The following is a 27,135-nucleotide window of genomic DNA, read 5'->3' on the forward strand; positions in this document are numbered from 1 at the left end:
GTGGGTTACCCAATACAGAGCGGACAAGACTGGTGTAGTCTCCCACAGGGGAGACAGCGCCTAGTTGGCTTTGAGCGCTCTATAAATGAATAAATAAATCTTGCCCAACATCCATCAGTTACAGAAACCTCTGGATCCACCAGGCAGATGTGGAGTCTTGATGGTGAAATGTGTACAGCCCCTATAAAAAAGATCTCTGAACTAGAACAAAGGCAGCCTCTCAGGGGTGATGCGCATAACTGACACTATTTTTTTCCAGAGAGGAAGACCTGATCAACCGATCGTCGAGGTAGGTGTAAACTTGGATCCTTGGAGCTGAAGAGGCACTGCCACCAACACACTGGGGGATGCATTCAAGTCACACGGGGAGGTAATCGAGGTATGTGAAGGACCAGGGTATATTGGCCATTCATGATGGTGCCAGTCCTTCAAGAAACAGATTCTTGCTTAATGTACGAGCAGAAAACCTGAGAGGAATTAACCAGTGGACTGTAGAGCTGGAAAAAAAAATGTTCATAGGAACCCCAAATGGTGGTGTTACCAAGTACCACTACACTTTAGGTTGGTGCCCTTGTCTTGTGGGGAGGGGCAAAAAGCAACAACAAAAAAAAAAACTATGGTGGCCATGGGATAGCGTGCTCTCTAAGACAATTCCAACTTAAAGGAAAGATGCGTCGGTAGACTACTAGCTTCTCCTGGGTTCAGGGCCACCAAAAGTCAAAGAGTTTAAACAGCTTTCAGATATCTGCTGTTTGCCAAGCTTTCGACTCAGAGTGGTGTGATAAGGGGATCCCTATCCCCCACATACACACCCTCCCTCACCCCCCATGTCAGGAACCTCCCAGTGTAGAATGGTCCTTTAATGGCAAGTTTATCAGGGCTCATGCGCAGAGCCTGTTTTACCTAGCTCCACAGCCATCATGGCCTCAGGTTGTGTATAGGCATCACCGGACACTCTTTGAAGGGCACAGATGTAAGCTCTAGCCTCAGAGAGATCTTCCCAGACAGCTCAGCTCAAATGCCAGACAGTCCTAAGCTGCACTGTAGTACAAAATACAAGCTTCATCAATGCCTCCTTCCTTGCAAGCATGGTCCCCACTTCACTGAAGGAATAGTTTATCCCCCCCTCCTAAAAAGCCATTGCTGGAGCCGACTACACCCACCAACTATCGCCCCATAACAGTAAATTTTCTGCTTAAGATTCTAGACAGTGCTGCAATTCATACAAATCCAGCACTTTCGAGAATCTAACAAAATTCTAGGTCTGTGCCAATGGGGTTTCAGACTGGGTTACAATACGGAATCAACTAGACTGCTTCAGAGATTAAGGTAGGCCAGCCGTGCTACTCCTAGACCCCTCTGCTGCCTATGATTTAGTGGACCATACAATTCTTTGCTGTCACCTAACCTCTACAGCCAACTTCAGCAGAAGCCACTGCCTGGGTAACCTCATTCCTAAGTGATAGGTCAATCAGAGTCTTCTAGAAGTCATTTCCTACACAAATTATGCCGATGACAAATTCTGCTACCTCTCACCAGCAACTACTTGAAAGACTCCAGCGCTCTGAACACAACCTACCCATCATCCAGGCTTGGATGGCAAACAATGGCCTCTGCCTAAATGACAAAACATTGGTCCCCAATATCTGAACTTTGGCATAGACAATCTGCAGATACCGGTATCCACCTAAGTGAAGACTCTAGGTATCTACCTGGACTCCTTGCTCACTAGGATATGCCAGGTAAAAGCCATTACAACATCAGCTGCCTATTTAATTCTATTAGACCATTCCTAGCCCCTGCCAACTCCCTCACAATTGAAAGAGTCATTGTCGGAGCAAGACTGGATTATAGCAACGCCCTATTTGCAGGCACTTCTGCATATAACATTTACAAACTACAAGTGATCCAAAATAACACCACACAGGCGGCTCAACATTCCCAAAAGAGCACATAACCGAAGCAAGAAGAAATGCCCATTGGCTCCCAATCAAGGAAAGGATCATTTTCAAAACACAATCATGCACAGATGCCCCTCCAAAACTGCTCCCCCTGCTGGTCTTTGTAAAAGCTCAGTCCATCAGACCTACCAGGAGGGCTTATGCACACAACTTGTCCTGCCCAAAGCGAACCAAAAGTAGCAGCACCAGCAACGGGTCATCGGAAACGCACTCCCACTGCATCCGAGTGTGGGGTGTGCAACAATCTTACTGGGCATTCAGAAAAGCCCTTAAAATGGTCTCTTTAACTAAGGACAATCACTGAGTGTACTTGCTGGTCTGTTTCTGCCTAACCTGATTACTTGTACTTTTCTCCTGCGTCCCTTATGTAAGGGAAACTGGTTGCAACAGTGCCTTGAGGCCTCAGGGAATACATAAAATCCGAGAACCCTGGACCCCAAGAACCAGGCTGCTGTGTCAAGTCAATCTCATGTTTCAACAAACATCTCCCAAGTCGAGATAAACCCTTGCGTTATCTGAAAATACACTTTTTCTCAATTAATCTTCCTTAAAGTAAACTTCCTGAAGGGTTCTGGAAGTGGATGGTGGAAAACTATTTCTCAGCGGTTTGCCGAGGTGGGAAGGGCTGACTTTTTAGTGCATCACACAGAGCAAAAATATACCAAATCCCGAGACATGCCATATGCATTGCATGCAGGATTATGAAAGAAAAGGGCTTGTCATAAGAACGGCAGCACCTGAACCTCAAAGCATGGATATAAATGGGAGGGAAATCCAGCAAAACAATTTAGGTGCAACAATGTGGTCCCATGCAGTCTACAAAGAGAAAGGACTGGCGGCTGAGGCCAGGAGCATATATAAAAAGGGAAGCGCCACAAAGAGGGGTGGCAGCACAGGCACTAAAAAAAGAAAAAAAAAAACACACAAAAAACCTTTACATCAACCAACGCTGCTCCATATAATACTCCAGTTCTGTCCCAATTTGGTGTAATGTCCCAAAAGTATGGAGGAAATGGGATGGAATTAAACACTTACCAAGTTACTGCAATAAGATGGGGGGCAGCTTTTTTTTTTAAAAAAAACCTATATTGTACCACTATAACACGAGAGACTCATAGGGTGAGGAACCACGAGGGAGAGGGTGGGGGAAGGGAGAATTGCATATGCGATTTGGTGAACTGAATAGTAACGCGAGTGGTTCAGGTTAAGATACAATCCACATTGTCATTAGGAAAAACTGCTTACGGATAAGTAATGTGGGCAAACGAGTAACCAGGTTTTGAGAACTACAGTACAAAGTATTAACCTGCAACAGATTAGTTGAAGTAATCTCAATATCTTTACCGGACACTGTTAGCAAGAGCTTCTTGTTGTCAGTTCCAGGATGTTTCATTACTCTGCATTGATACGATCCAGAATCAGCTAACTTTAAACCAGTAATATTTAGTGATGCATCTCCTCTTCTGGGGTCATCCGAGGTAAAATGGACTCGATTGCTCATCTCTGGATATTTATTGTAGATTGCACCTCCGGAATACAAGATTATCTGAAATTATTGAAAATGAGGAAAGCCCTTTAGCTTCTTTCAGTTATGTACTGATACATCATACAAGTTTGTCATCAAAACGGGCGTTTAACTTAAGTTACAAAATGGGAATGGAAACGTAACAGTGGTATTATTAATCATTGATCAACCAGAATAGTACAGGCCAGAGGGGCGAAATAGAAAAATGCATTTTTAAAGTTCTTAAAATTGAAGTGCAAAACAGAATATAGGGCACACAAACCTTATCAAATGTTGACCAAGGCCCCTTCTGGGCATACAATGCTATGCTGTAAATATCTAAGCTAGGCAGTTTGTACACAAGTAGCTCAAAGTGAAGCAGATTATGATGGCAGTGCAAAATAGTTTATGTAGCTACTAAATCAGGATTTGGAATACAGCTGGACAGAAGGTCCAGGTCTATTCTGTTTTGCACTTCAAAATATTTCCTTAAGAAAAGGATGCTGTTCGAGTTGGAAAAATTTTTTTTGTGCAACTTTCCATCCATAGTCTCCAATAGAATTCCTTTCTTTTTGGTAAATTCTTGACCTCTGCCTCACTTTTTGAAGAGAAGTAAAGCCTTTAGCTTGCGTTTTGCTCCCTTTGTATAGGGGAAACTGATCATTCAGTCTATTGGTACTGAGAAACAAATCTTGTATTTTTTATGTTGCACAAAGCATCTTACAATGCAGAGCAATGGGGATACTTTTATCACCCTAGCTTTTCACACAGTGTATTTTTGGTTTCTTTTACATGTGCCTACAGACAAGCTACCAGCAGCAGTTACATTTTTACAGTTTTGGCTTTATTTTTGGTGTGCACATTTGAGTTTACCGCGTATGGCTACTAAACGTGGCTAGCGCCCTTAAACAGCAGTGCCACAAGATTTGCACTTGTTCTTTGACCATATTGTACTTGGGCATTCTTTCTGCCCGCTCTGGTCATGCACTTGTGAGCCTTTGTGTGTGGCGCCCAGAAAGGGTACTGTGACTGTCTAGTCCCAATCCACAGTCCTGGTGCCAGAAGGGCAACTTCTGAGGCAGATGTGAAACTGGTAGTTGTACCAGATTGGACAGCTCCTGGTTGTTGTGGTGCAGATCCATGCCATTGGTGGGCTTGGACTTCCTTCTAACTCTCATTATGGATAACAGGAGGTCCTCGCAGCTATTCTTTAGAGCTACGTTGGAACCAATAATCCCTCAAAGAGCAGACCACTGAAGATCACAACCAAAAACAGAGCCAGCGTTGTAGGAAAGATTTATTTTTGTAACCCACAAACCCAAGGGTATCACAGCGTTTTGTACTGGAGCTGATAGAATACATGACATGGAAACAGCAAAAGGCATGGAATTACATTTGTTACTCATATTTATCAAAGAGTCAGATCTTGACACGTTTTTTGAAGTGAGCGGGTGCTCGTTACAGATGCGAGTGGGTAGGGAGTTCGAGCGTGGGGGCTGTGACGCAGACGCTGCCTTATCTTTTGCACTTAAAGCGTGTGGCAGTCAGGAGCGTGCTGGCGCTCGACCCAAGTGTTTGTACTGGGCCAATTTTGGTGATGCAACTGTTAAGGTAGGAGGCAGGCTTCTTGGTAGATGCACCTGTGAGCGACAGCCAGTGTTTTGAAAGCAACGCATGCTTTGATGGGGAGCCAGTGTGATTTGTCTCTAATGGCTGAGGTGTGGTAAGAGCGTTTTAATCCAAGGGACGTACAAAGTGTTTTATTCTTGAGTAGCTGGAGCTAATTTGTGGAAGTTGTGCCAACGAAAAGAGCATTGCAATAATCCAATTTGGAGAGAATCAAAGCACGGGCCAAAGTGAGGCAGCAGTTTGGAGAGAGGAATTGCCTGCTTAGTGACAGGAGTCTTGCAGTGTCGGCCATCGTAGAGGCTAGGGCATTAATCAGTCTTGTCAAGTCAGTTTCAAGGTGGCTTCCCAGTGTTTATGTTTTTGATGTTGGGGATGTCAGATTCATTGATGTAGATGGAGTAGAAAGAGGAATCAAGGTGTTTGAGCCAGTAAGGTGAGCCAATGAGGAGCTAGTTTTTTTTTCATCATTTAGGCTTAAGTTTTGAGTGGCCATCCAGTTTTGCATAGTGCTGTAGACCGCATGGACAGTAGCAGTGTCACTAGTGTGGTCACCTGTGATGGGAATGACGAGTTGGGTGTCATCAGAAAGGTTAGCGTAAATTATCTTCCTAGCGTCAAGCAGGTCAAAAAGGGGGTTTGTGTATGTATTCTAGAGCATAAGCGGTACAATCCTTCAGGGACACCCAGGGGAGCAGGAATGGGTCAGCTGCAGATTCCCTGATGAATACTTGTGTGGTACGATCACTAAAAAAGGATTTGATCCAGGAACAGGTCTCGAGTGAGCAATGGAAATACAGGATAAGGAATAGACAAAATATGTCATAATCGACTAGGTCGAATGCGGCAGAGAAGTCTAATAGCAATATGATTCCCAGATTGCCGAAGTCGCAGATGGAGTCTATTTGGATTTTTAGATCCATCTAATCAGTTTGCGTGCTGTGTTTGAGGCGGAAGCCAGATTGCCCGTTGCCAAGTAGTTGGTTTTGCTCGAGGAAATTTTGGTTTTGGCTATAGGCAAAGCGGTCTAGGATTTTGAGCAGGGACTGTAGGGATAGCTCTGTAGTTGGTAGGGATAGCAGGATCAAGGGAGGCATTTTGTTTATCAGGGGTGCTATCCAGGCAGATTTGATGTTGGTGTGCACCACATTCGATGTAAACTGGGCATTGGCAAAATCTGATGTCTGTTGGCACAGAGCTTAGCTTAACAATGTGGGCCGGGTAGGAGCCACCTTTGCCGTTGGATGGTTTGTGTTTTAATGGTGTTGAAATCTTGCTCTTGTGTAACTAAGATCAAATGAAGATCTTTCAAACAAGCAAGCTAGATTCTGTAGGAACAACTGACATGTTGGTCTGGGAAACAGATCTTTCATCAAGTGTAGTTGATGGGACTAGGTTCTGGCAAGGGATTTCACCCATGACCAGACAGCCAAAGTTGCTTTCCATCAGTCGTTCAAAGACCGATGTCGTTCGGAAGGCGCTAGAGGGCCATCCAAGATGGCTGCTTAAGTCTCAGCTCCCGTGTAGCCCCGCATCAATCCTGCCTGATCCTGCGGTTCCTGGCTCTGCTGTGCCCCGGAACCCCTGTTTCTGAAGCGCTAGCCTCCTTACCAATACTTTCACGAAATCTGGAGGAAAATCGGCGCTCCCTGCCCGAAAATCGGCCCAAGCGGCCCGACCGCCGAACTACGCAGGGTCGCCCCACTCGACTCCACGCTCCCAGGGCCGGCCAGTCTATCTACATCGAGCACCTCCCACGCTGTCTACGGAGAGTGTGCCCAGAGAGAGGGAGAAGATCAGCAGCGGGCTGAAGCGGGCCGAAGAACGTCCCCCCCCGGCCGGTGACGAACCATCGGGTGAGCCTGACATTCCTCGCTCCCCCATGTGCAGCGGAGACAACAGCCAGCGGACTAGACGGCCTCATCGCCCGCCCCCATCGGCTCCGGCAGCCGGCTTCCCAGCCGTGGGCCATGGAGCGTAGCCGCACCCCCCCCTGCTGAAGAAGGCAGTGAAGAACCAGAGGGAGCAGCTGCGACTCAAGGGCATCTGAGCCCAGCCTCCTCCTCCGAGCCCGTCCGGCGGTCGGTGCCCGATTATGAGATTATGAGAAGCATTGTAAGAGTGTGCCCAGTGCAAATCGAATACAGTTGGCGGCGTCCCAGGGCTGCCGGGAGGTAAGGAGGGGTGGAGAAACTGCAACTCTCCCCAGTTGCTACCCCGAGGGGTGGGGACCCGCTCCCCCAGCTAAACTTTCACAACAGTCCCCGCCAGTCAAGGATTGTCGCTCGGAGCCCGTGAGGTACCCTGTACTACTACATAGGGGTAAGGGCATTAGACTACCCCTCGCCTCCCTCCTCCTGTGCTAGATCTACTCAACAGTAAACATCCTGGTCACCTATCAAAGGCACCCCATGACTCTCGGCCCCCCATCCTAAGAAGCCCTTGGGCGGGCATCCCGCGTCACACATCAGTCCTGCAACAAAGCCATTCGTGGAATCTGCGCCACCGCAGGAGGGCTCCATATACGACGAGAACAGACCCCCCCACAACCCTCTCGTGTATTGCCGCCGATTCTTCTTTTATGCCCAAAGGTAGTCCCCAAGAGAGGTGAAAGGACACTGCAAGACCTCCCGCATTCCAATTTAAGCTGCTTCGATCCCGCAGCCGTGATGGGAAGTACGATAAATCACAGAGGAAGCTGAACTTCGAAAGTGGCACAACCCCAAGGGCTCTACCCCCCCCCCACCTCCAAGAAGACCAAGCTTCCTCGTCTGTTTGCCCCCAACAGGAAGCAATCGAGGAGAACCCCTTTGAAATAAAAGAAATCCTTCTGGACCTGAAAGCTGGCATCGGCAGTTTGAGTAAGAAAATGGACGGCATAGCGTCCAAGGTCAATCTACAACATCGCATGGACTCCCATGCCGAACGCATGAACGAGATGGAGCAAAGGGTGTCGGATCTCGACGATAGCTCGGCAACTCTAACCAACAGAGTCGCTCAGCTGGAAACACAGATGAAACTAACCACTGCCAAGTGTGAGGACCTAGAGGGCCGATCGAGGCGGAACAACATGCGGATAGTCGGAGTGAGAGAACACACGCAGGAGAAAATGGAAGACTTTGTGGAATCTCTATGCTCCACTCTATTTGGCCGGGAGACCCTGTCCCAACTATTTATTATTGAGAGAGCCCACAGGATTCCCGCGACGAGACCAGCACCAGGCGCTCCTCCCAGGCCAATAATTGCGAGGGTGTTGAATTACAGGGATCGCGACACCCTGCTCTGCCTCGCCAGGGAAAAGGGCGAGTTATGCTACGACGGGGACACAATCCACCTCTATCCCGACTTTTTCCCAGCAGTACAGCTACAAAGGAAAACATTTGCTAGTGTCAAGCAGAGACTCCGGAACAACCAACTGCTGTATTCAATGCTCTATCCAGCACACTTGAGAATCCAGCACGAGGGGAGGGTCCAGTTCTTCCAAACCCCAGACGAAGCAAATCTGTTCCTCGATCACCTAGGTCTCCCAGATCAGAACCAGGCTCGCCCTAGACCTCAGAGACAGGAACCCTCCTTAAAAGGCACTTCAAAGCTACGCACAAAAGGCGGCACAGCAGCGCAGAGTAAACCAGTTCATTTACAGCAGTATGAGTCAGGACAAGGCCACTTGGGAGCCCCCACAGCACAGCTACTGTTCAAGTTACTGTTTGCCTACGTGGAGTCGGTACATTTGAGGTGTGATTTAACGCCTCTGCATGGTGACTCCAATGGCCTTTTTGGTTTTGGGTTGGGTAATGCAGAAACTCCCGGCGGGCCAGTTTGAGGTTGCCCGCCCAGGGGAGAGTCACGCCTCGGGCCTGTTGAGGTTAGCCCGCTGTTCGAGCCCCTCGATATTAAGGGGAAAGTTAAGCGCCACCGGATCGCGTCTGTCCGGCTCCTCGCCGGCTCCCTGCCCGCTGCCGAACCCGTCGCTAATTTTCTAACATGGAATATAAGAGGCAGCAACATTCCGGCTAAATCCAGAAAAATTCTGCAATACCTAAGGCGCCACGAAGTGGACGTAGCATTGATTCAAGAGACTCATTTTGCTCAAGGGAAGGACCACCAGTGGGCCAAAAGCTGGGGCTGCCACAGATACTTTTCATCTTACTCCACATACTCGAGAGGAGTCGCTATCCTTCTACACAGGCGGCTCAGCTTCCGGCTACTACACACGGCAAGAGACGAAGGCAGAGCACTATTGGAGAGCGGCATTATCGCAGGTCAGAAAGTGACATTTGTTCATTCGTATGCCCCGAATATAGATGGCCCCGACAACTTTGGCTGGGTGCTAACGCAGCTCTCGGCGCTCAACCCGGCAACAATCGTCTGGGGCGGAGACATGAACACGGCGTTAGATCCTGTAAGGGACAGATCGTCGACCACTCAACATCCACCCTCCAAGGCCAGTCTCCAGATAAAAGAAATTTGTAGAGCATTTGACTTACAAGACTTGTGGAGAGTCTCCAATGGGGACAAGCGCGAATACACCTTTCACTCGACAGTCCACAATACAAGCTCCAGGATCGACTATTTCTTCACCTCAACAAACACCCCCCCTATCATGCGGCCAGGGCTCCATCCACCCGAGAACACTCTCAGACCACTCACCAATCCTTCTTAAACTCAAACCTGCCAACCCCGCTCCACCGCTACAGCGTTGGCGCTTTAAGCAGGGATCACTAAGGGACGAGGTCTTTGCCTCCGAGCTAAGAGGAGATCGACGTGTTCCTGGAGGCCAACCTGGGGTCTGTCCCCTCAGCAGGCACAATCTGGGAATCCTTAAAATGCTTCATCAGAGTCGTCTGCCTCGCCAAAGAAAATGGCACTCAAACTTATTAGAAGCGAGCTTTCAACCAGCGAACAAAAACTGAAGCAACTCAAGATCCAGAATCCGAACAAAACCAACCCGCAGTCAGCAGCCGCCATAAAAAAGTAACTACAGAAATTCAACGCAACAGCGGAATGTGAGGTTAAGTTTCTATACCGCACCAGCCAAGTCCGTCAATATGGTGGGGGCCAGAAACCAGGAGCTCTACTGGCAAACCTAATCAGAGCTGACAACAAGCAGTCCCAAATAGAAAGGATCAGAACCAGGCAAGGAGAGGAAGTCCACACGGATGAAAAGATAGCAGAAGAATTTAGGCTCTTTTATCAAGATCTCTACAGCGCCAGGCTCCCGAAAGACTCGAACCTCCCGCTGAAATACTTAGAAGACACCCAACTCTATTGGGTCGAGCACCAACTAAGCGAACCTCTGAACGAACTAATTTCACAAGAAGAGATCCGTGCAGCTATAAAAACCCTACCATCCTACAAGGCACCAGGCCCTGACGGCCTAACGGGTGAATTCTATAAAGCCTTTGCAGAAACCCTGGCCCCCCTGTTGGCAGCTGTATACGAGGAAGCATTGGAGCGTGGGTCCCTTCCTCACTCCTCCCGCGAAGCCAATGTCATTCTACTACACAAATCAGGAAAACCTCTGGAAGAAAGCGCCTCGTACCGCCCAATCTCATTGCTTAATCTAGACAATAAAATCCTCGCCAAAATCTTAGTGAACAGGTTGATGCCCCTGATGCCTGCCCTGGTACTAGCTGACCAAGCGGGCTTTATACGAGGCCACAATACAACCTTCGGCATCCGAAGAATGTTTGGAATAATCGAGGCTCTTGACCCAGCAGACCAAGCAATTGCATTCCTGTTAGACGCAGAAAAGGCGTTCGATTCGGTGGAGTGGCCGTTTATGTTCATGGTTCTCTCCAGGATGGGGGTGGGGGCTCGCTTCATCAAGCTAGTCTCCCTCCTATACACCAATCCACAAGCTAATATCGTAGTGGGCTCGGCAAAGTCATCCCTAATAAACCTACAGCGCGGCACAAGACAAGGTTGTCCTCTTTCGGCACTAATATTCGCTCTGGTAATGGAGCCACTAGCCTCCAATCTGCGGGAACTTTGTCAACAGAGGGGTCTCATAATCGGCTCACACAAGCTTATAGTATCCCTATACGCCGATTACGTGGCCCTATATATACACGTGACCCAGAGGTTAATCTGAACCCAGTCATGCAGGAAGTCATCAAATTTGGGGCGGCCTCCGGATTGAAAATTAATCATTCAAAATCAGTCGTCTTCCCACTGACCCGAGACACAAAACTGTTTGCCGACGACTTCCAACTCACGTGGAGGACCTCCGGGGTTCAATATCTGGGGATCCAACTGTCACTGGACCATCAAGCGGTGTCCGGGGATAACTATGAAGAGGTGCTCAAAACCCTGCACGACAAGGTCTCTCGCTGGAAGACACTCCCACTGACACTCTGGGGCAGAACCTCATTAGTCAAAATGGTAGTATTGCCAAAACTGCTGTACCTCTTCAACAATATACTGCTGTTACTACCACAAACATTCTTGAAAAGGCTCAAAAGCTTGGTTCTTGAGTTACTCTGGGCGGGCAAACCAGCTAGAGTGGCGTATACGACACGGACACTCCCCGTGTCCAGTGGCGGCCTGGCCCTCCCTGACCTTGAAAAATATTTTTGGGCAGCCCAGGCACAATACCTCAGCCACTGGTATGCAAAGCAAACAATCCGTCCTCATGTACAGGTGGAACGAGCCCTGGCGACTCCCAACTTCCTAACTGCAGTGGTCTTCGCCCAGCTCCCCGTGCCCATCCGCACGATGAACGGGATGCTCAAAACTTACAAGGTCTGGAGGACAGTGGCGAAGAAGTTGGGGGTGCACACAAGGTACTCTCCCCTCTTGCCAGTCAAATTTATCCCTGGGATCCCTCTGACATCAGAAAAAGTGTTTCACCAGTGGGTTGATAAACTGCACATAAGATCCCTAGGGGACCTATTCACAGAAGAAGGTTTCATGACACCAGACCAAGCCAAACAGAAAGGGGGCAACACTGCGCTTGATGTGTTCCTCTACTTCCGAACTCGCTACACCCTGCAGACCCACCTGCCAGACTTCCCGCGTCAACCACCTACGTGGCAATTGTTGCACGATGTCATTCAAGCGCAGGGAGACGGCAGGTTGGTGTCGCAAATATACAAAACTGACCACTGGAACGAAAAACAGATGGGAAAAAGCGCAAAACACAAATATACCAGAAGCAGATTGGAGCTACATATTGAATCAAACTCAGAAAATTGCACTTAATTCCCGGCTCAAACTTATTAATTTCAATTTTCTTCACCAAACATACTACACACCGGAAAAAGCTGCCAAACACCATCCCGACATCCAGTCGGGGTGCAAGAGATGCGGAACCATAGCCGCGAGCTTTATACACATGGCATGGGAATGCCCCGAGGTAGCCCTCTTCTGGAACAGGGTGCTAGACACTGCTGGGGATGACCAGGCTGCTAACAGCCCCTTCGAGGAAACTGGCCGGAGTCCTACTAACACTAGCCCGCAGGAGAGTCGCCCTGGCATGGGGCCGCGGCCCCCCGCCATCCTACACAGCCTCGCGAAAGGATCTACTCTACTACCAGGATGTTGAGGCAGACTTCATTAAACTCCTTCCTCAGCACGCGCGCCCGCCCGACATCTGGGGCCTGCTGATAACTTTTCTGATAAATGAAGATGAAACCTCGTCAACAGACACTTCGGAGTCAGGTAACGCACCCTGATACAGGCCGAAGTCAGACCAATAATCCCCGGAGCGAGGACCCGGTGGGGAGAACTGTTGCTAATCAGCATATCTGCGGGGGGGCGAGGGATGGAGGGGATCTAAGTTAACGGCGCAAAGTTGATAATCCACCCTAATGTGGGTGTGTATTTGTTCGGTGTGTTAAATACCAAAAATAAAGGTTTTAAAAAAAAAAAAGACCGATGTCGCTCGTACAAAAGCGCATAGCCCCAAGTCATGCATTTGTTATATGATCCCAAAGAAAGGTCTGAACTTCAAGACAAAATGCCCAGGAGAACTAAGTCATGCCATAAGACCTAGCAAGGTTTTAGTGGCATTTGCCGCAACAAGACATACGGAAGAAACAAAAAACAAAAAAAATGTAAACGCAAGCGATCATTTTTATTTTATCGGAAAACAATTCAAAAGTAAGTTGCCAAACAGTGAAGACAAAGAAACAGTATAAACACAGACAAAGCTTTTATTTTTTTTATTTTTTAAAGAGTTGTCTAAAAATAATAAGTGCATTAGCCAGTAACAACATAAGAGGAAACAAAACGCACTGAGGAAGGTGAGGCTGTGGGGTGTTTTAAGGATTTTCTTTTTGCACCTTTCCCTGCACAGATTTCTATGGAATGCCATTCTTTTTGCATTATTTTTGATCCCGTTCTGACTTATTAAAGCAAAGTAAGGACTTCAGCTTCACTTCAATTGCATTGGTGCTCATTTGTTATGGGGAAACTGACTAGTCCTTCGGACTATCAGTACCTAGGAACTTAGTTTCTCTTTTGAATGCTTGTATTTTTATATTGCACACAGCACCTTTGCAATGCAATGGGGCAACTTCTGTGTCTCTCCAACCTCCTTGCTTTTTATGAATTCTCTATTGTGGGTTGGTTTAGAGAGGTAAATAGTGCGCCAGGACCCCGACTATCATTAACACTTGATAATGTTCACTGTCAGATTATGTCTGGCAAAAGAGGACTCCCACTGCCTCTTTAAGTACAAAATCAACTGATGCAGCAGGGAGATTCACTCTGAACAAGGCACAGGGATTAAACCCAGTGACTTTCTTTAGAAGGACTGAGAAGAATGAACATTTGTTACGATTTGAGAAAGGCCTTCTTCGCAGCCGGACATATAGATGTCCGGCTGCGAAGGCGGCCAATGGCCAAAATACATGTTGCTTTAACGGACATCACTTATTTAAACCTATTAAAAATGTAGTTTGACATTGGCGCAAACTGTGTTGTGGTATCAGTTGATTTCCTTTCTTTTTACTCCAGTAAAAACAGTCTCAGGTCCAGTGAACCTGTTTATCTGTTTATTAGGGTTTTTGTAATTAATGCTATATTTACGGCCTCATCCTTGGTTGTCTGTGTTTTAAGCCTTAATTTTCTGGTGCCGTCTCCAGTACCAGTGAAACCCTACAGGGGTAAACAAATGCTCTTAAAAATAAGATCAGAAACACTGCAGCACAGTATAGAAATAGGAGTCATTGTCAATACTTACTGGTTGATCACTTTGTAAACTATCCTTTGGTACCAAAGACCATTCAATAGTCAGTGGGCCTGTGTCGTCGGAAATTAATTCAAACTCGCATGGCAAACGAATACCTTCTCCTTGAGCTTTTTCAAACGAGTCTCTCTCTGGAGTAATTATTTTAAGGGATCTGGTCAAACCTGCAAGAATTAAAAGAAAAAAAAATTAATAAATATAGGTCTAACAATAGCATGTTGAAAGGTTAGTAACCAAACTAAAGCATGTGTGTCAACTCTGCACTTACTCCAATGAGCTGCTTTTAAGTAAACCTGTAGTAAGGTCGTGGCTATGGCTTGCATGTGCTTACAGCCCAGCAATTAATTAGTAGCCTCTTTTAATCGCCCATTTCTCAATGGGATATAGGACTGCTATAGCTTGGGATTTTCCCCCTCCCATTACTCAAATGTGCCGAGATGTTCTGGGGGGAGGGGGAGGTCTGCAACATGCAGCTCTCCAAATGTTTGGTACTACAACCCCCATGAGCCTTTACCATTAACTAGTATGACTACAGCTGGTGTGAGTTGTAGTTCAAACCATTTAGAGCCAAAAGGTTACAGAAAGCCCCGATGCTCTAAGCAGCACAACATGTAAAAGGAGGAACAACCATGCTTCCATTTTGCCAGAGTCAGAAAAATGGATATCCAAATGTCCATTCAACATGTAAAGAGTGCATGACATTTTATTTTACCTACAAAATCTTGAATGGGTAATTGTCAACCGTGGAATTGGCTTGGTACCTGTACCAAGTATATTAAATGTCACAGTCTTCCACAATCTCGAGCACATTCTGGGGCGAATACGCCAGACAGCTATAAACCATAAGACAAACTGCAAACGCAGCAGTGCAGTGAAAAAGTTGCCCACCACAGAACTGCAATCACTTCTCCAATAAGCTAGGACGTGAAAGGGAAATCTCCACCCAATATTCTTACAGGCTAATGGATGAGACTACAGCACCTCCTGACTGAACAAAAAGCAGGCAGCATCCACAGAAAGTAAAGCTTATTCCATGGTTTACCTGCTTGGATCCACATTAAATGGCAAACTGCTGCAAAACCTTCAATGCCACTGCCAAACAGAAAACAACCAGGCTGCGATTGTAGGGTCCAGATCCCCAAACTCTCCCCACACCCCCTGCCCTCCGACCCCCCAGCCATCCGAAGGTGGTCAATCTGCTGGATCACCAGACCATCTTCATCTGAAGATTTAACAGTAGCTCCCAGGAAAATTTAATTTTCCACTTTTCAGTCTGTTAGGTGAAGCCAATTTAGGCCAGCGTTTCCTGCCTAAAGATTATTTTCCTCGTGTGACTGGATGCTGGATTCCTTCTGAGCAGCTCTATATAGTTATCAAAGCAAGACTAGATCACTTTCTCCCACAATTGCATACCAATTGGTATGTTGCAGAATGTAAATGTGGGTACATTTAATTACACCTCTCACATATACATGTACACATGGGCTAACAAGTAAGAAGTTGCTTCTTCTCCCCATGACTGCTCACTGGGAAATTGTTCCATATTCTAACAACCCATGAAAGAATCACCACAAAGACCAGCACTGTCTAGAACCTACGCAGTACTGCACCCGACAGACCAAGGATGCATTGATCACAAATACAGCCCAGCAACTGCCAAGAGAAGAGTGTCCACCTCCTCCATTACTGACCTATGCCGATCAATACTGTTCAAATTACTCACCAAGACTCAAAGCTTTCATGGAAGGGGGTTAAAAAAAAAAAAAAAGATCTGCGATGGGAGCATGGGCCAGCAGGTTGGGGTCTAAATATGGCTTAGACTATTCCGCATTGCAATTTTGAATGGATTGTGTCCTCCAATGTATTCCTCATCTTTGATATCTTAATTTCCAGCTTTAGCTGCTTCGGAGAAAAATTCTCTTGTCAGCACAGGGTACTGTGCGTCAAGATGGTCGCCTCAATGTCCCTCAAGGGCTTCCATCTCGGCCGATTCGTCCCGTAGGATCTGACATCGACGAACGAACTTGTCAAGAACTGACTTGAGGCCCGAAAGCTCCTCCTCGGAGGAGATATCCGAGTCCGGTAGGACCATCGCGCCCCCCCGCCCCATTCTTCTCGCCCAGGGCCTTCACGCGGGTCTTATCGATGGCCGTGAAAGAAGATTCCCTCCGGCTGAGCAGGGAAACTCTTGCCTTTGGGGCAGTCTCCGCTGGGGCCGCCTCTGCGGTCTTCTCCAGGGACACTACCACTCCCTCAATCGAAGCCTTAGCGTGGTGAATCTTGGCCTTCACGACCTTAGGCGCGTCTGAGGCCTTCACCGTGGGGGGAGGGCCACCGCCTCGCTCCCCCTTGGCTTTCTCTGTCAGAACCGATTAGGCCATCTCCACAAGCTTACCCGGGTTGTCCGACTTACTTTTCGTCGAGCCAGAGCGTTGGCTCATGGTTGACGGAGTTGGTGATGCCGCGCCTGGCCCGGCAGCCGAGGAGTCCGTACCAACGGCGCTCCCAGTGCCCACGCACTCACGGTAGTTTGCCTTAAGTTGGGTCGCCGGAGCTGCCTTAAAGGTCTTAGAAGACCGCTCAGATTTTCTTGGGCTATTCAACTCCAGCCAGTGAGTCGCTTGCGACAGTCCTTCATGGTACGGGGGGACATGTCCTTGCAGAATGCCGAGGATTCCCAGCCTGACGCTGGTGAATATTCATGAGCATGTGAATCCATGCCAGCCCCATGCTGGAGAAGGGTACTTTTTAAAAATGCGGCCCCTAGCTCAGTCTTTCCCACTTGGTGCTTGAATGTTTCCTTATCTGGTTTTCAAAACACGTGACCCTTCAGGTTCTCTTCTCAGTTCTGTTCTCCACGTTCCTTGGTTCCAGGCCACCCCACAGCCCCCTCCAAAGCCCTCCATCAGACTTGCATTGTCTATTCGAGTTTCTCCATTTCCCATAACCTTGTGGCCTTCCCCCCATCCTCGAATCACTGCATTACCCCCCCACCCCCAGAGCATTTGCTTCCCTTCCGTGGCTCGGCAGCTAATTCACTTCTCATGCAGCTGTCAGGAATTTGGTCTCTTCGCTAGATTCTGGTTTCTGCGCCGGATACGGTGCCCCAGGCCCACCACAGTTTCAATGTGGGCATGCCTCCATGTGAGACTGTTTCTTTGGACTCTTGCTGGAGAGGACTCAAGCCTTCCAGTATTTTGCAAGTGTCTCGTTCCCATTCCATGCTACAGCTAGTTCAACCGTCTAGCGTAGCTCTGCCCCGGGGTGTCTTCTCGTCAGCATCTTACCTCTACATAGGATTCTCTCCTCTCAATTCGAACTTACTAGAGGTTTGATGCAAGTCATGACAATTCAAAAGGGGTGCGTCGTCCTTGGACTGTGGCGTGCATGCACGATCCTGCATTATCTGAAGCCAAAGCGATTGAAAACATTTCAGTATTCAGTGGCTTCAAAACAAAGTAACAGTCTTTTAATTCCCATTGAGACAAATCTGGACAATTTGTCCCTTCTCCCCAGAGGGTAGTTAAACCCCTCCCCCCTGAGGATAGGGAGGAGAAATCACATCAACTGGATTATATCTGCGGACGACATAGTCCTACTCGACTTGACCCAGATTGGTTTACAAAGAAAGTGGAATGCCTTAAAGAACTACTAATAGACTGGAAATAAATGTAGCTAAATCTGAAATCCCGATACTGAAAAATGTAAAATGAGTGCAAAGCAAAAACGAAAGGAGCAGATGGGCATTGGGAACAGACTTCTTGAAAAAAGTAACATGTAGCGGATATCTGGGTACCTACAGGAACTCAAACAAACGAACCGATGACAAAAAAGAAATGCTAGTAATTGTAAACAACTAACAGCCCAAGGTGTAGTTATTCAGAAAATGTAGGGCAAGTTCTATTACAAACCAGTCATACATTTCTACAACGGCAGGTGGCCCCTGTTCTAGTCTACGGGCTGAAAGCATGTTTGGTTGTGCAAGTGAGATTTGGTCCACATGCGAAAGCACCTTCTGGAAAAACAATTTACAGCTGCCACAAGGATTTCCAACAGCATGCATATTGTACGAAGTGAGTCTGGTCACACTGAATACAAGAATCATGTGGAATACTTTAACGATACAGCAAGACCACTGAAGAGGCGGATTTGCCTCAATTTGAAGTAATGGCCAACCGGATGAATCAGAAGAAGGAGTCTTTACTACAGAAGTGGAGACAAAAACAAAGACATTCTAAAACTGAACACAGGAAAATACCCTTATAAATAAGCCGAAAGCTATATAAAAAAATAAAAATTGTATTCCAACAAGATCAGAAAGAAACAGAAGAGAACGAAACAAAATGCACAACAAATTGTCCCATGGAAGCCAATAGTCTAAACTGCATACCTAAATATATGGAAATATTCCTGGGCAGCGACTAAGAAAAATCTATTTGAATTTCAGGTTGAACCTTTTCCCCAATGAAAGAAATCAAAAGACTAAGACACGCAGTCGAAGTGGACGATCTAAAATGCCGATTTTGTCATTGCCAAGATGAAGCTTTAAAAAACACTTGGTCCTCCAAAGTACAGAATTGAGAGACCTAAGAACGAACTATCTAGGTCAAGAGCTGGGAATAGGGCTTGACCTCTAGCAGCAAAGAGTGGTGGTCAAGAATGCACAGCAATGACTGTAAAAATCAAATAGCTCTCTCGTATCTTTAACAGCTGCTCAAGAAGCTGCTGGAAGCTGAAAGAACTCTTGTAGGAACAAAGAATGGAAAAGAAAAAATGCCGGGAACAGAATTAGCCAAATGATAGATGTAGTGATGTGCTGATTTTTTATGTATGTTTTTTTTATGCTAGTTCTTAGTTTGTTTTTTAAAAAAGTTTATTACAAACTAAAATAAATAAAATAAAAATAAATAAAATAAAAATAAATAAAAATAATTAAAAATAACGAACTCACAATAAAACATGCGGGTCCAACATACATGACATGCCTATATGGAAATTGGAAAGACTTGCTTCTGTTTGGAATCCAACAGACATTTCTCCCATCTCTTTGGCTTCAGGTAATGCTGGATCTCACCTGAACTCCACAGTCAAAGGAGGACACACCTTTTTTGTTTGTGATGTGTGTAAAAGCAAAATAAACTTTTGAATCAGAGATAAACTCCTATGCAGACAGGAGAGTGGCCATTACGCAGAGGCAAGCCTCTGACAAGACGCTGGTGGTGTGGAGGATGCTGGAAGGCTGGCATCCTGACCGACGGGGACACCGAAGGTTGGGAAAGAGACTGAGAAGCAACTCTCATCTAGTGGTGCTGCCACTATGGATGAGGCATGGTTATGCCCGGAGGCAGAGCGAGAGGCCTTCCAACACTGGAGTCATGCTGCTAACCTGAAGTAATGGTCCTTCCTGGTCTTTGATGGAAAACCGCTGCAAATCTCGCATCCCTCCTCATTGTGGTCCCGATTTCGGCAATCCAGGCACTTGAGGTGCCAACCCTCAACGTAGATGTTCTGCAGGCCACACTTGCCACACAGCTTGAAGAGCCTCCTCATCCCCTCCACATTTTTGGAGGTGCGAACTAGGCCCGAGTGTAGGCCTTTCAATAACTTTGAAGAGAAGATCTACAATCTGAAAGGTTATCTACCCTGACAACGGGTCCCTGCTGCTGGTAATCCAGCAGCGGTTGAAGATGGAATGTCAGGCAAACAGACTAATTTACTCAAACATGACTCGATGAGAAATATGAGAGGACTCCCAACACTGAACGTGCAGCAAAAATCTGAAGATGACCACTGGGGGGTGGAGATCAGTAGTCAGCATGAGCCAAAGGACAGTGATTGGTTATATAGTAAAATACTGTTTTCAGTAAGAGATATGAATGCTTTAATCACTTGGAAGAACCACATTCTATTCCTCCAGATACTAGATTGGAGACACATGCCTGAACACAAGAGGCAAGGTAGTAGAGAACATAGGCTCAGGTAATTAGAGAACATAGGCTCAGGTAATTGGAGTCTAGACTTGTAACATAAGTAAACCCAGTGAAAACAGCAGGACAATCCTGATGAAGTATTATATCAGTTTTTGCGATTTATTGATCTGAAATTGAATAAGAGTATTGCACAATCATCAGGGTTGGTTTGGGTAATATTTTGCTTTAAGTCATCATTGTGAGCAATAATGCCTTTTAGTCTTTACAATTCGATGCACTTTTTTAGGTTTGGTGGGGGGCGTTGTATGCATTTCCTATCATCCAACATAGTTTGCATATTTGCACAACATTATTATGTGCTTTTGACCAATGTGACATTTAGGAGAACGTTTTAACAAGCACTTTGCCCATCGATCAGTATGGAATACATTACTCACCGTAATCGTATTTCTGCTGCTTGTATCTGCATGCTATGCATAGGCCGACATCTAGTGGCAGCTGCGGAGTATTACAGTTTTTCGAAACTCGAAAATGGGCGTCGAAATAGGGCGTGCCAGTAATACTATCCACGCGTGTGGGTTCCTCAGATTGTTTTTTCCGCCATCGTGAGCGGTTGCTAAATATAAGCAGAATCCATTTCGGCAGACGCCGTTGAAATTTATTAAGTTACTGCGTCTTCCTGTCCCTTTGCCGTCGCCATGATTCGATGCAGTAAAGATCGAAGACGACATTGAAGCAGACTGTCGGACGAAGACTTCGACGACGCCACACTGCCTTGGAAGGCCCAGCCTTGGAAGGCCCTTTTGGCCTCGGCCTTCCAGTAGTGAGCGTAGGGGGTGGACATAAACATGTATATTCCCACCTTTTACCATATTAGCCCAGCTGCCTACATACGTTATGGAGCGTGCTCCTTTTAAGTTCGGACCCTCTTGTAATAGGAAGTTCACGTGGGTCGACAAGCACAGGGTCTGCAACCTCTGCTTAAATAAATAGAGACCAGGACGAGGTGCATTGTCGGGCGTGTAAACTACTCCGACCGAAAACCCTCAAGGACAGGAGAACAAAACATTGGGCCCATCACGCCATGCAGGCCGAGGCCACCATAGACGTCGAAGAGGCTTCCAACAACGCCGTCCCTTTGGACGGTGAGGGTGACTGGGAACACCAGGGTACCCCAGTGCCAGCCCCCGACCCTAGTAGACATAACAGGACTGGGGAAGACACCTGGCGGCAAGGTCGCACACCGAGAGTCAACAGTGAAGGGCAGATGATCCTTTGTCCTCTGGGCGCTCTGAGCGACCGCTGCATGACAAGCCCATCAAAACCAAAGTCACCCGACTCGATACTCCATCTGGCCATGCGACGTTGAAAGACGCTGCGCAAGTCCTTATCCACCTCTTCCACCCTGAGCTCCAAAACATCATCTTCTAAGCGCAGGGACCATAAGGAGAGAGACCGAGCCAGTTCCTCTAGAGAAAGGGACTCACTTGACAAGGAGAGGATTAAAAAACCTTCTGGCCAACATAAAGGTATGCCCTTTCAGGATACTACAGGACAGTCTGAAGAGACATCAGCCTGACCCTATAAATCTTGAGGAAGAAGGGGAACATACCCCATCTACCCCCACAGGGGTAATAACCAGTTCGGCTTATGGTCTGCAGGCGACATTGACAGAGTCATGACTCGCATGACTTGCCTAGCAAATTTCTTTGATAAACATCCTCAAATTCTCCAGAACTTGAACACCACGCCTCCCACTACACAGGAGTCTAGTTCCAACATAACTACAACCTCTCAGTCACAGGCATCGGGTGTACCCTATACAAAGAGATCTCTCCCCACCATCAGATTGGCGGTTGAACCACCACACAAGACTCCTCGTGTCTCCTATGATCTTTATGATCAGGATGTAGGGGATGAGGAATACTTGGAGAGTGAACCCCCCTTATAGGAACATCGAGGGTTACGATGATGGGGAAGAGGACGACCAAGAGGACTCTGAGTCTGTAGTTTTTGCAATTGACTCCAGTACCCGCAAGAGCCGGTCCTACCAGACTCCCCCTGTTGATAACCAGCCACTATTTAATGATATACTAATAAGGGCAGCAGAGCATTTCGGCATCGAAACACAGGACAAAGATTTTGCTGAAAAAATTTTAGCCGATAAAAAAACGGCAACCCAGTTCATCCCCTTGCTAAAATCGGTCCCAAGAAGGATCCAACCTTCTCTAGAACAACCTAACGATACCAGGGCAGTAAACCCTAGGATCAAAAAGCTCTTCAGACCTGCACCTTCCGACCCCCTCTATATAAGGGGGCATCTTCGACCTGACTCTCTGGTTGTTACCACCACCAGCAAAAGAGCTGGTACCCTCTTGTCCTCCTCACTAGCAGAGTCCACGCCAGATCCACTGAAAGCAAAACTCTCCCTTCTGGCTGCGGAAGGCAGAGCTACATCAGGCGTCCCTCTTAAAGAATAACTGACGCAGCTGACAATGCGGGACGCGTTATTGCTGAAGCCACAATTTTAAAACGACATGCCTGGCTTAGAAAATCAGGGTTTAAACGAGACTCAAGCTACCGTAACTAAATATGCCAGTGGAGCAAAACATTATTTGGGAAGGCAGTTGAAGGATGAATATGAGACCCTCAAATCACTTGGTCAACTGACTAATAGACAGCCACAAAGAGGAACAGGAGGCAACCAAAACCAAGGTTCCTCTTGGAATACAAATCAACAAGCCACCCAGGGTTACCCCAGGGGTCAGCGCAGGGCCCGCGGAAGTGGGAGAGGTTCACCCACCAGAGGTAGAGGAACACCCTCTAAGCAATAACGCACCGCTACAGGTTCCCTCCAATGCCGCCCCAGTTGGGAGACGAATATCGTTTTACACCCACGCATGGGAGGCTATAACAACCAAATAGTGTCATCAACGGTGAATGGGGGTTAATGTATAGAGCTTCAAGGAAGACCATCAAACCTCCCCCCACGCCAAAAGAAAATCACAGGAAGAACTAATCCTGCTAGAAGGTGAAAGCTCTACTCCTCAAGGACGCCACTGAGCTTGTGCCACACAAAGAGGTAAACAAGGGTATTATTTATTCAACGTACTTCCTTGTTACAAAGAAAGATCCGACCATGCGCCCTGTACTAGACCTACGCCCTTCAAACAAATTTGTAAAACCACAAACATTTTGCATGACAACGCTTCAAGAAGTAATCCCTCTATTAAAAAGGGGAGATTACATGGCAACATTGGACATGAAAGATGCCTATTTTCATATCTCAATGCTCCCAGCGCACAGAAGATTCTTGAGATTCAAAGTAGCAGACCAACACTATCAGTTAAAAGTATATAGCCTCGGCTCCAAGGGTGTTCACCAAGGTACTGGCGGTGGTGGGAGCGCACCTACGCAGGGAGTCAATCCCAGTGTACCCTTACCTGGACGACTAGCTGATCATGGGAGAAAACTACCAGCTTTGCAAGAGAAACACGCAAAGGACAATAGACCTTCTCTTCCAATTGGGCTCCTCAATAAACGAGAAAAAGTCAAGTCTAATACCAAGCACATCAAAACAGTTCCTAGGAGCTGTATTAGATACAAAGACAGGCTTAGCCTACCCGTCCATGGAAAGAGTGCAAAATATGCTTCAGCAAATACCCCAGTATCAAGCCGGTCTCCGGATAAGCATACGCAAAGCACTGCGCCTGCTGGGTATGACGGCATCATGCATTTACCTAGTTGCATGCGACCAATGCAGGAATGGTTGGCGAAACAATGGTCTCAGGCAAGTGCTCAGTGGGACAATCTAGTGGTTGTTTCGCCAACACGGGTTCAGAACATACGCTGGTGGTCAAAGGAAAATCTAATAGAGGGCAACCCCTTCCACGAACCGGAAGCACAAGCGGTCGTCACGACGGACGCATCCCTTTCCGGGTGGGGGGCCCACTATCTTCACCACACAGCACACGGCCTGTGGTCACAAGTGACTGCACAGAAACACAAATGTTCTGGAATTATTGGCAGTCCTCAAAGCCCTACAAGCCTTCGAGGAACATCTAACGAACATGTTGGTACAAGTCCTAACAGACAGCACAACCACAATGTTCTATGACAACAAACAAGGAGGTACACACTCCAAATCTGTCTAAACTGGCACAGAAATTATGGAAGTGGGCACTCAGACGAGGGATGACCCTGTCCTCCCAACATGTTCCAAGGATACTAAACACACTAGCGGACACTCTAAGCAGAAACCCTCCACCAGAAGAGCACGAATGGAAACTACACACAGACGTCGTAGACTACATCTTCTCTCTTTGGTGTTACTCCTCTTTAGACTTGTTTGCTACAAAAGAAAAGCAGCAATGCCCAGACCTCATGTCCAGATTTCCCCCGCCACAACGCCCTATGGATGAACTGGTCAGGGATATTTGCTTACACTTTGCCCCCACTCGTCCCCTCCCCGACTCCATTAATCAGCAGGATAGTGAACAGAATCCACAGGGAACAGATGACACTCATCCTGGTTGCTCCTATGTGGGCGAGACAACCGTGGTATCCACATCTGCGCAAGTTGGCGATGTGCGATCCCATCAAACTCCCATAACCAGGTCGACCCACAACCTCACTTTGAACTTGGCAGCGTGGCTCCTGAAGTCAGAGTTCAGACACCTTAATCTTCCACAACGGTGTATGAACATCTTAAAAGAAGCGAGGAAACCAAACACCAGACATTGCCATTTCCGCAAGTGGAAGAGATCCATCATTTGGTGCCATTCTTAACAGATCAACTCCATAGAGTGTATGCCATCACACATTCTTACTTACATGCTCCACCTGTTGGATTCAGGGTTGGTCTTTAATTCTCTTAAAGTCCACATAGCAGCTTTATCAGCATACACCACCTCTCAAAGTAAAATCTCATGGTGGAAAGTGCCCCTCATGAAAGCTTTCATGGAAGGAGTGAAAAGAATACGTCCTCCAGTCTCTAACCCCTGAGCCCCCCCGTCTGATTGGGATCTAAACATAGTACTAGCAAAACTCATGGGACCCACCCTTCGAGCCTTTGCAACAGGCTTTGGAGCACAAGCTACATTTTTTTGCGGATTATAATAAACAGATTAAACATGTTATTACAGTCATCTGGCCCATTGAGTGTTAGTAGATCTATTCCTCGTACACCAGGATGGGACAGCGTTGGCACGGTTGCACAGTACATGTGCATTTTATGAAATAGCCATACGAGTTTGAACTTCTTGACATGTAATCAATGTCGACTACACCCGAAGGTTCTTGTGCTGTTGGTTTTTTCAGCAATACATACTGTTCAGCAAGGTGGCCGTGTAGATAATTAGGCATCATTTTGATTGTCCGAGGCCCACTAGGGCTGAATTATGTTCAATGGCAATCATGAAGTGATAATTAGTTTTTATTGCTGTTCCTCTTTTGTGGCAGTTCATTTCTTGGACGGGTCATGGTGTATTAACACAAATTTTTATTTCTAGGTTATTGATTGTATAAAGCAACATTTGTTCTAAGGCTGGTTATTTCAGAAAGATCAGTTTCGGCAACACATGGGTGGTGTTTAAAGTTCAGTCCTGGAACTAGTGTTGTTCTTTAAGTCCATGTTGGTTATTTTATATATGGATACTTTTTTAAAAATAAATTCGTAATTTTGCACCATAAAGGGATACTTTTCTGTTAATCAGTATTTGTGGGATGAGATTTTGGTCCTTTGAATACTGGCCACAGGTGAACTGAGTGTGGGGCCTCACACCCTCAGGAGAAGTAGAAGTGAACTTTATGAAACAGGGACATCCTGGCAGGAAAGAAAACCAGGAGTGGGAAGGTAAGTGAACCTGAAGTTCATCTACATTCACAGTACATCCGGAAAACACCATCAACACATTCGTACATGCCCATAGGTGCGGACCAACACAAGGGTGGTGAATGGAGCAGGCCCGCACCAACATACATATGAACGGAACATACACACAACTAAAAGGAGCGTTATACATTCCCCTGGCTGGCAATGGGAACCTTAAGGGGGTTGACCAAATGGGCCTGGAGCCTCCACAAGCTTAAACATTATGAGCCTGGGGAAGGTATGGCGAGCATAACTGGGTATCCCTCACTTGAAGGACAGAGTACAGTCCCATGTAACTGACCTCTTTCGAGATGTGGATGTTTAATGCAACAAAAAGAAAAGCCAACACCAAAAGGCACTAGGGAGGAAAAATAAATCTCAAACTTTGTATATAATACAATCTGTGAGTAAAAGGGAAATCGCAATATGAATTGCCCTCAATGTTCTCTACTCTTCCGTCTCAAGTATTTCCAAGAATCCCCTAGATTCAAGTTCCACAAATATTTTATAGGCGACAGGTCCGTCTTCTCAGTTGTGAGCTCTGTTTTTTTAGATTGTAGGTTTTGGAAGCCGATTTTTGGCATAGGTTCTCAGAAACGGGGAACTGCAAACATATCTTGCTGTACAACTCCTTAACTTGCAATTTACGTGAATGCCTCTGTATGGATTCAGCTGTCACTTTTGCTACAGAGCAAGTTTTTGTATTCTGCATAGCCTAGGAACAGCTGCAAGAGAGTAGGGTGAAGCCCTGGCCTAAAAATTTAGCCACGTTAAGTCCTTTTGTAAGACTACACTAGCTGTGAAACGTATAAAGTCTCTCCTTTGAATGGGGGAAGAGCACACACTGCTAGAGAGAGGTCCACAAACTAAGTGCGAGGTAAGGGGCTGGAAGGCTACAAGGGTGATGGCCCAGCCTGCCTAGTGCAGGGGGTGGAGCGGCCCAGAAGGGCAAGTGCCCTCTGGATCCCATGGCACATTTGTACGCCCATGTGAATATAGCTGCAGCTATGTAATAAAACTGGTGTCTGAGAAGAAAACTAGTTCTGTTC

General features: G+C 46.8%; 1 protein-coding gene across 2 annotated transcripts in view; it reads right to left on the reverse strand.

Annotated features, from left to right (window-relative positions):
- The window catches only part of CXADR (CXADR Ig-like cell adhesion molecule), a 331,323-nt gene that overhangs the window by 195,598 nt on the left and 108,590 nt on the right, over positions 1-27,135 (reverse strand). For both annotated transcript variants that reach the window (XM_069636406.1, XM_069636404.1), the window contains exons 2-3: positions 14,279-14,448; positions 3,306-3,507 (exon numbers count right to left, since the gene is read on the reverse strand). In XM_069636406.1, the coding sequence (XP_069492507.1) occupies positions 3,306-3,507; positions 14,279-14,448 (372 nt within the window). The remainder of the gene's footprint in view (positions 1-3,305; positions 3,508-14,278; positions 14,449-27,135) is intronic.

This window comes from Ambystoma mexicanum, chromosome 7p (genome assembly GCF_040938575.1).
Source record: "Ambystoma mexicanum isolate Mex_15411 chromosome 7p, UKY_AmexF1_1, whole genome shotgun sequence".
In the NCBI taxonomy this organism is placed as follows: Eukaryota; Metazoa; Chordata; class Amphibia; order Caudata; family Ambystomatidae; genus Ambystoma; species Ambystoma mexicanum.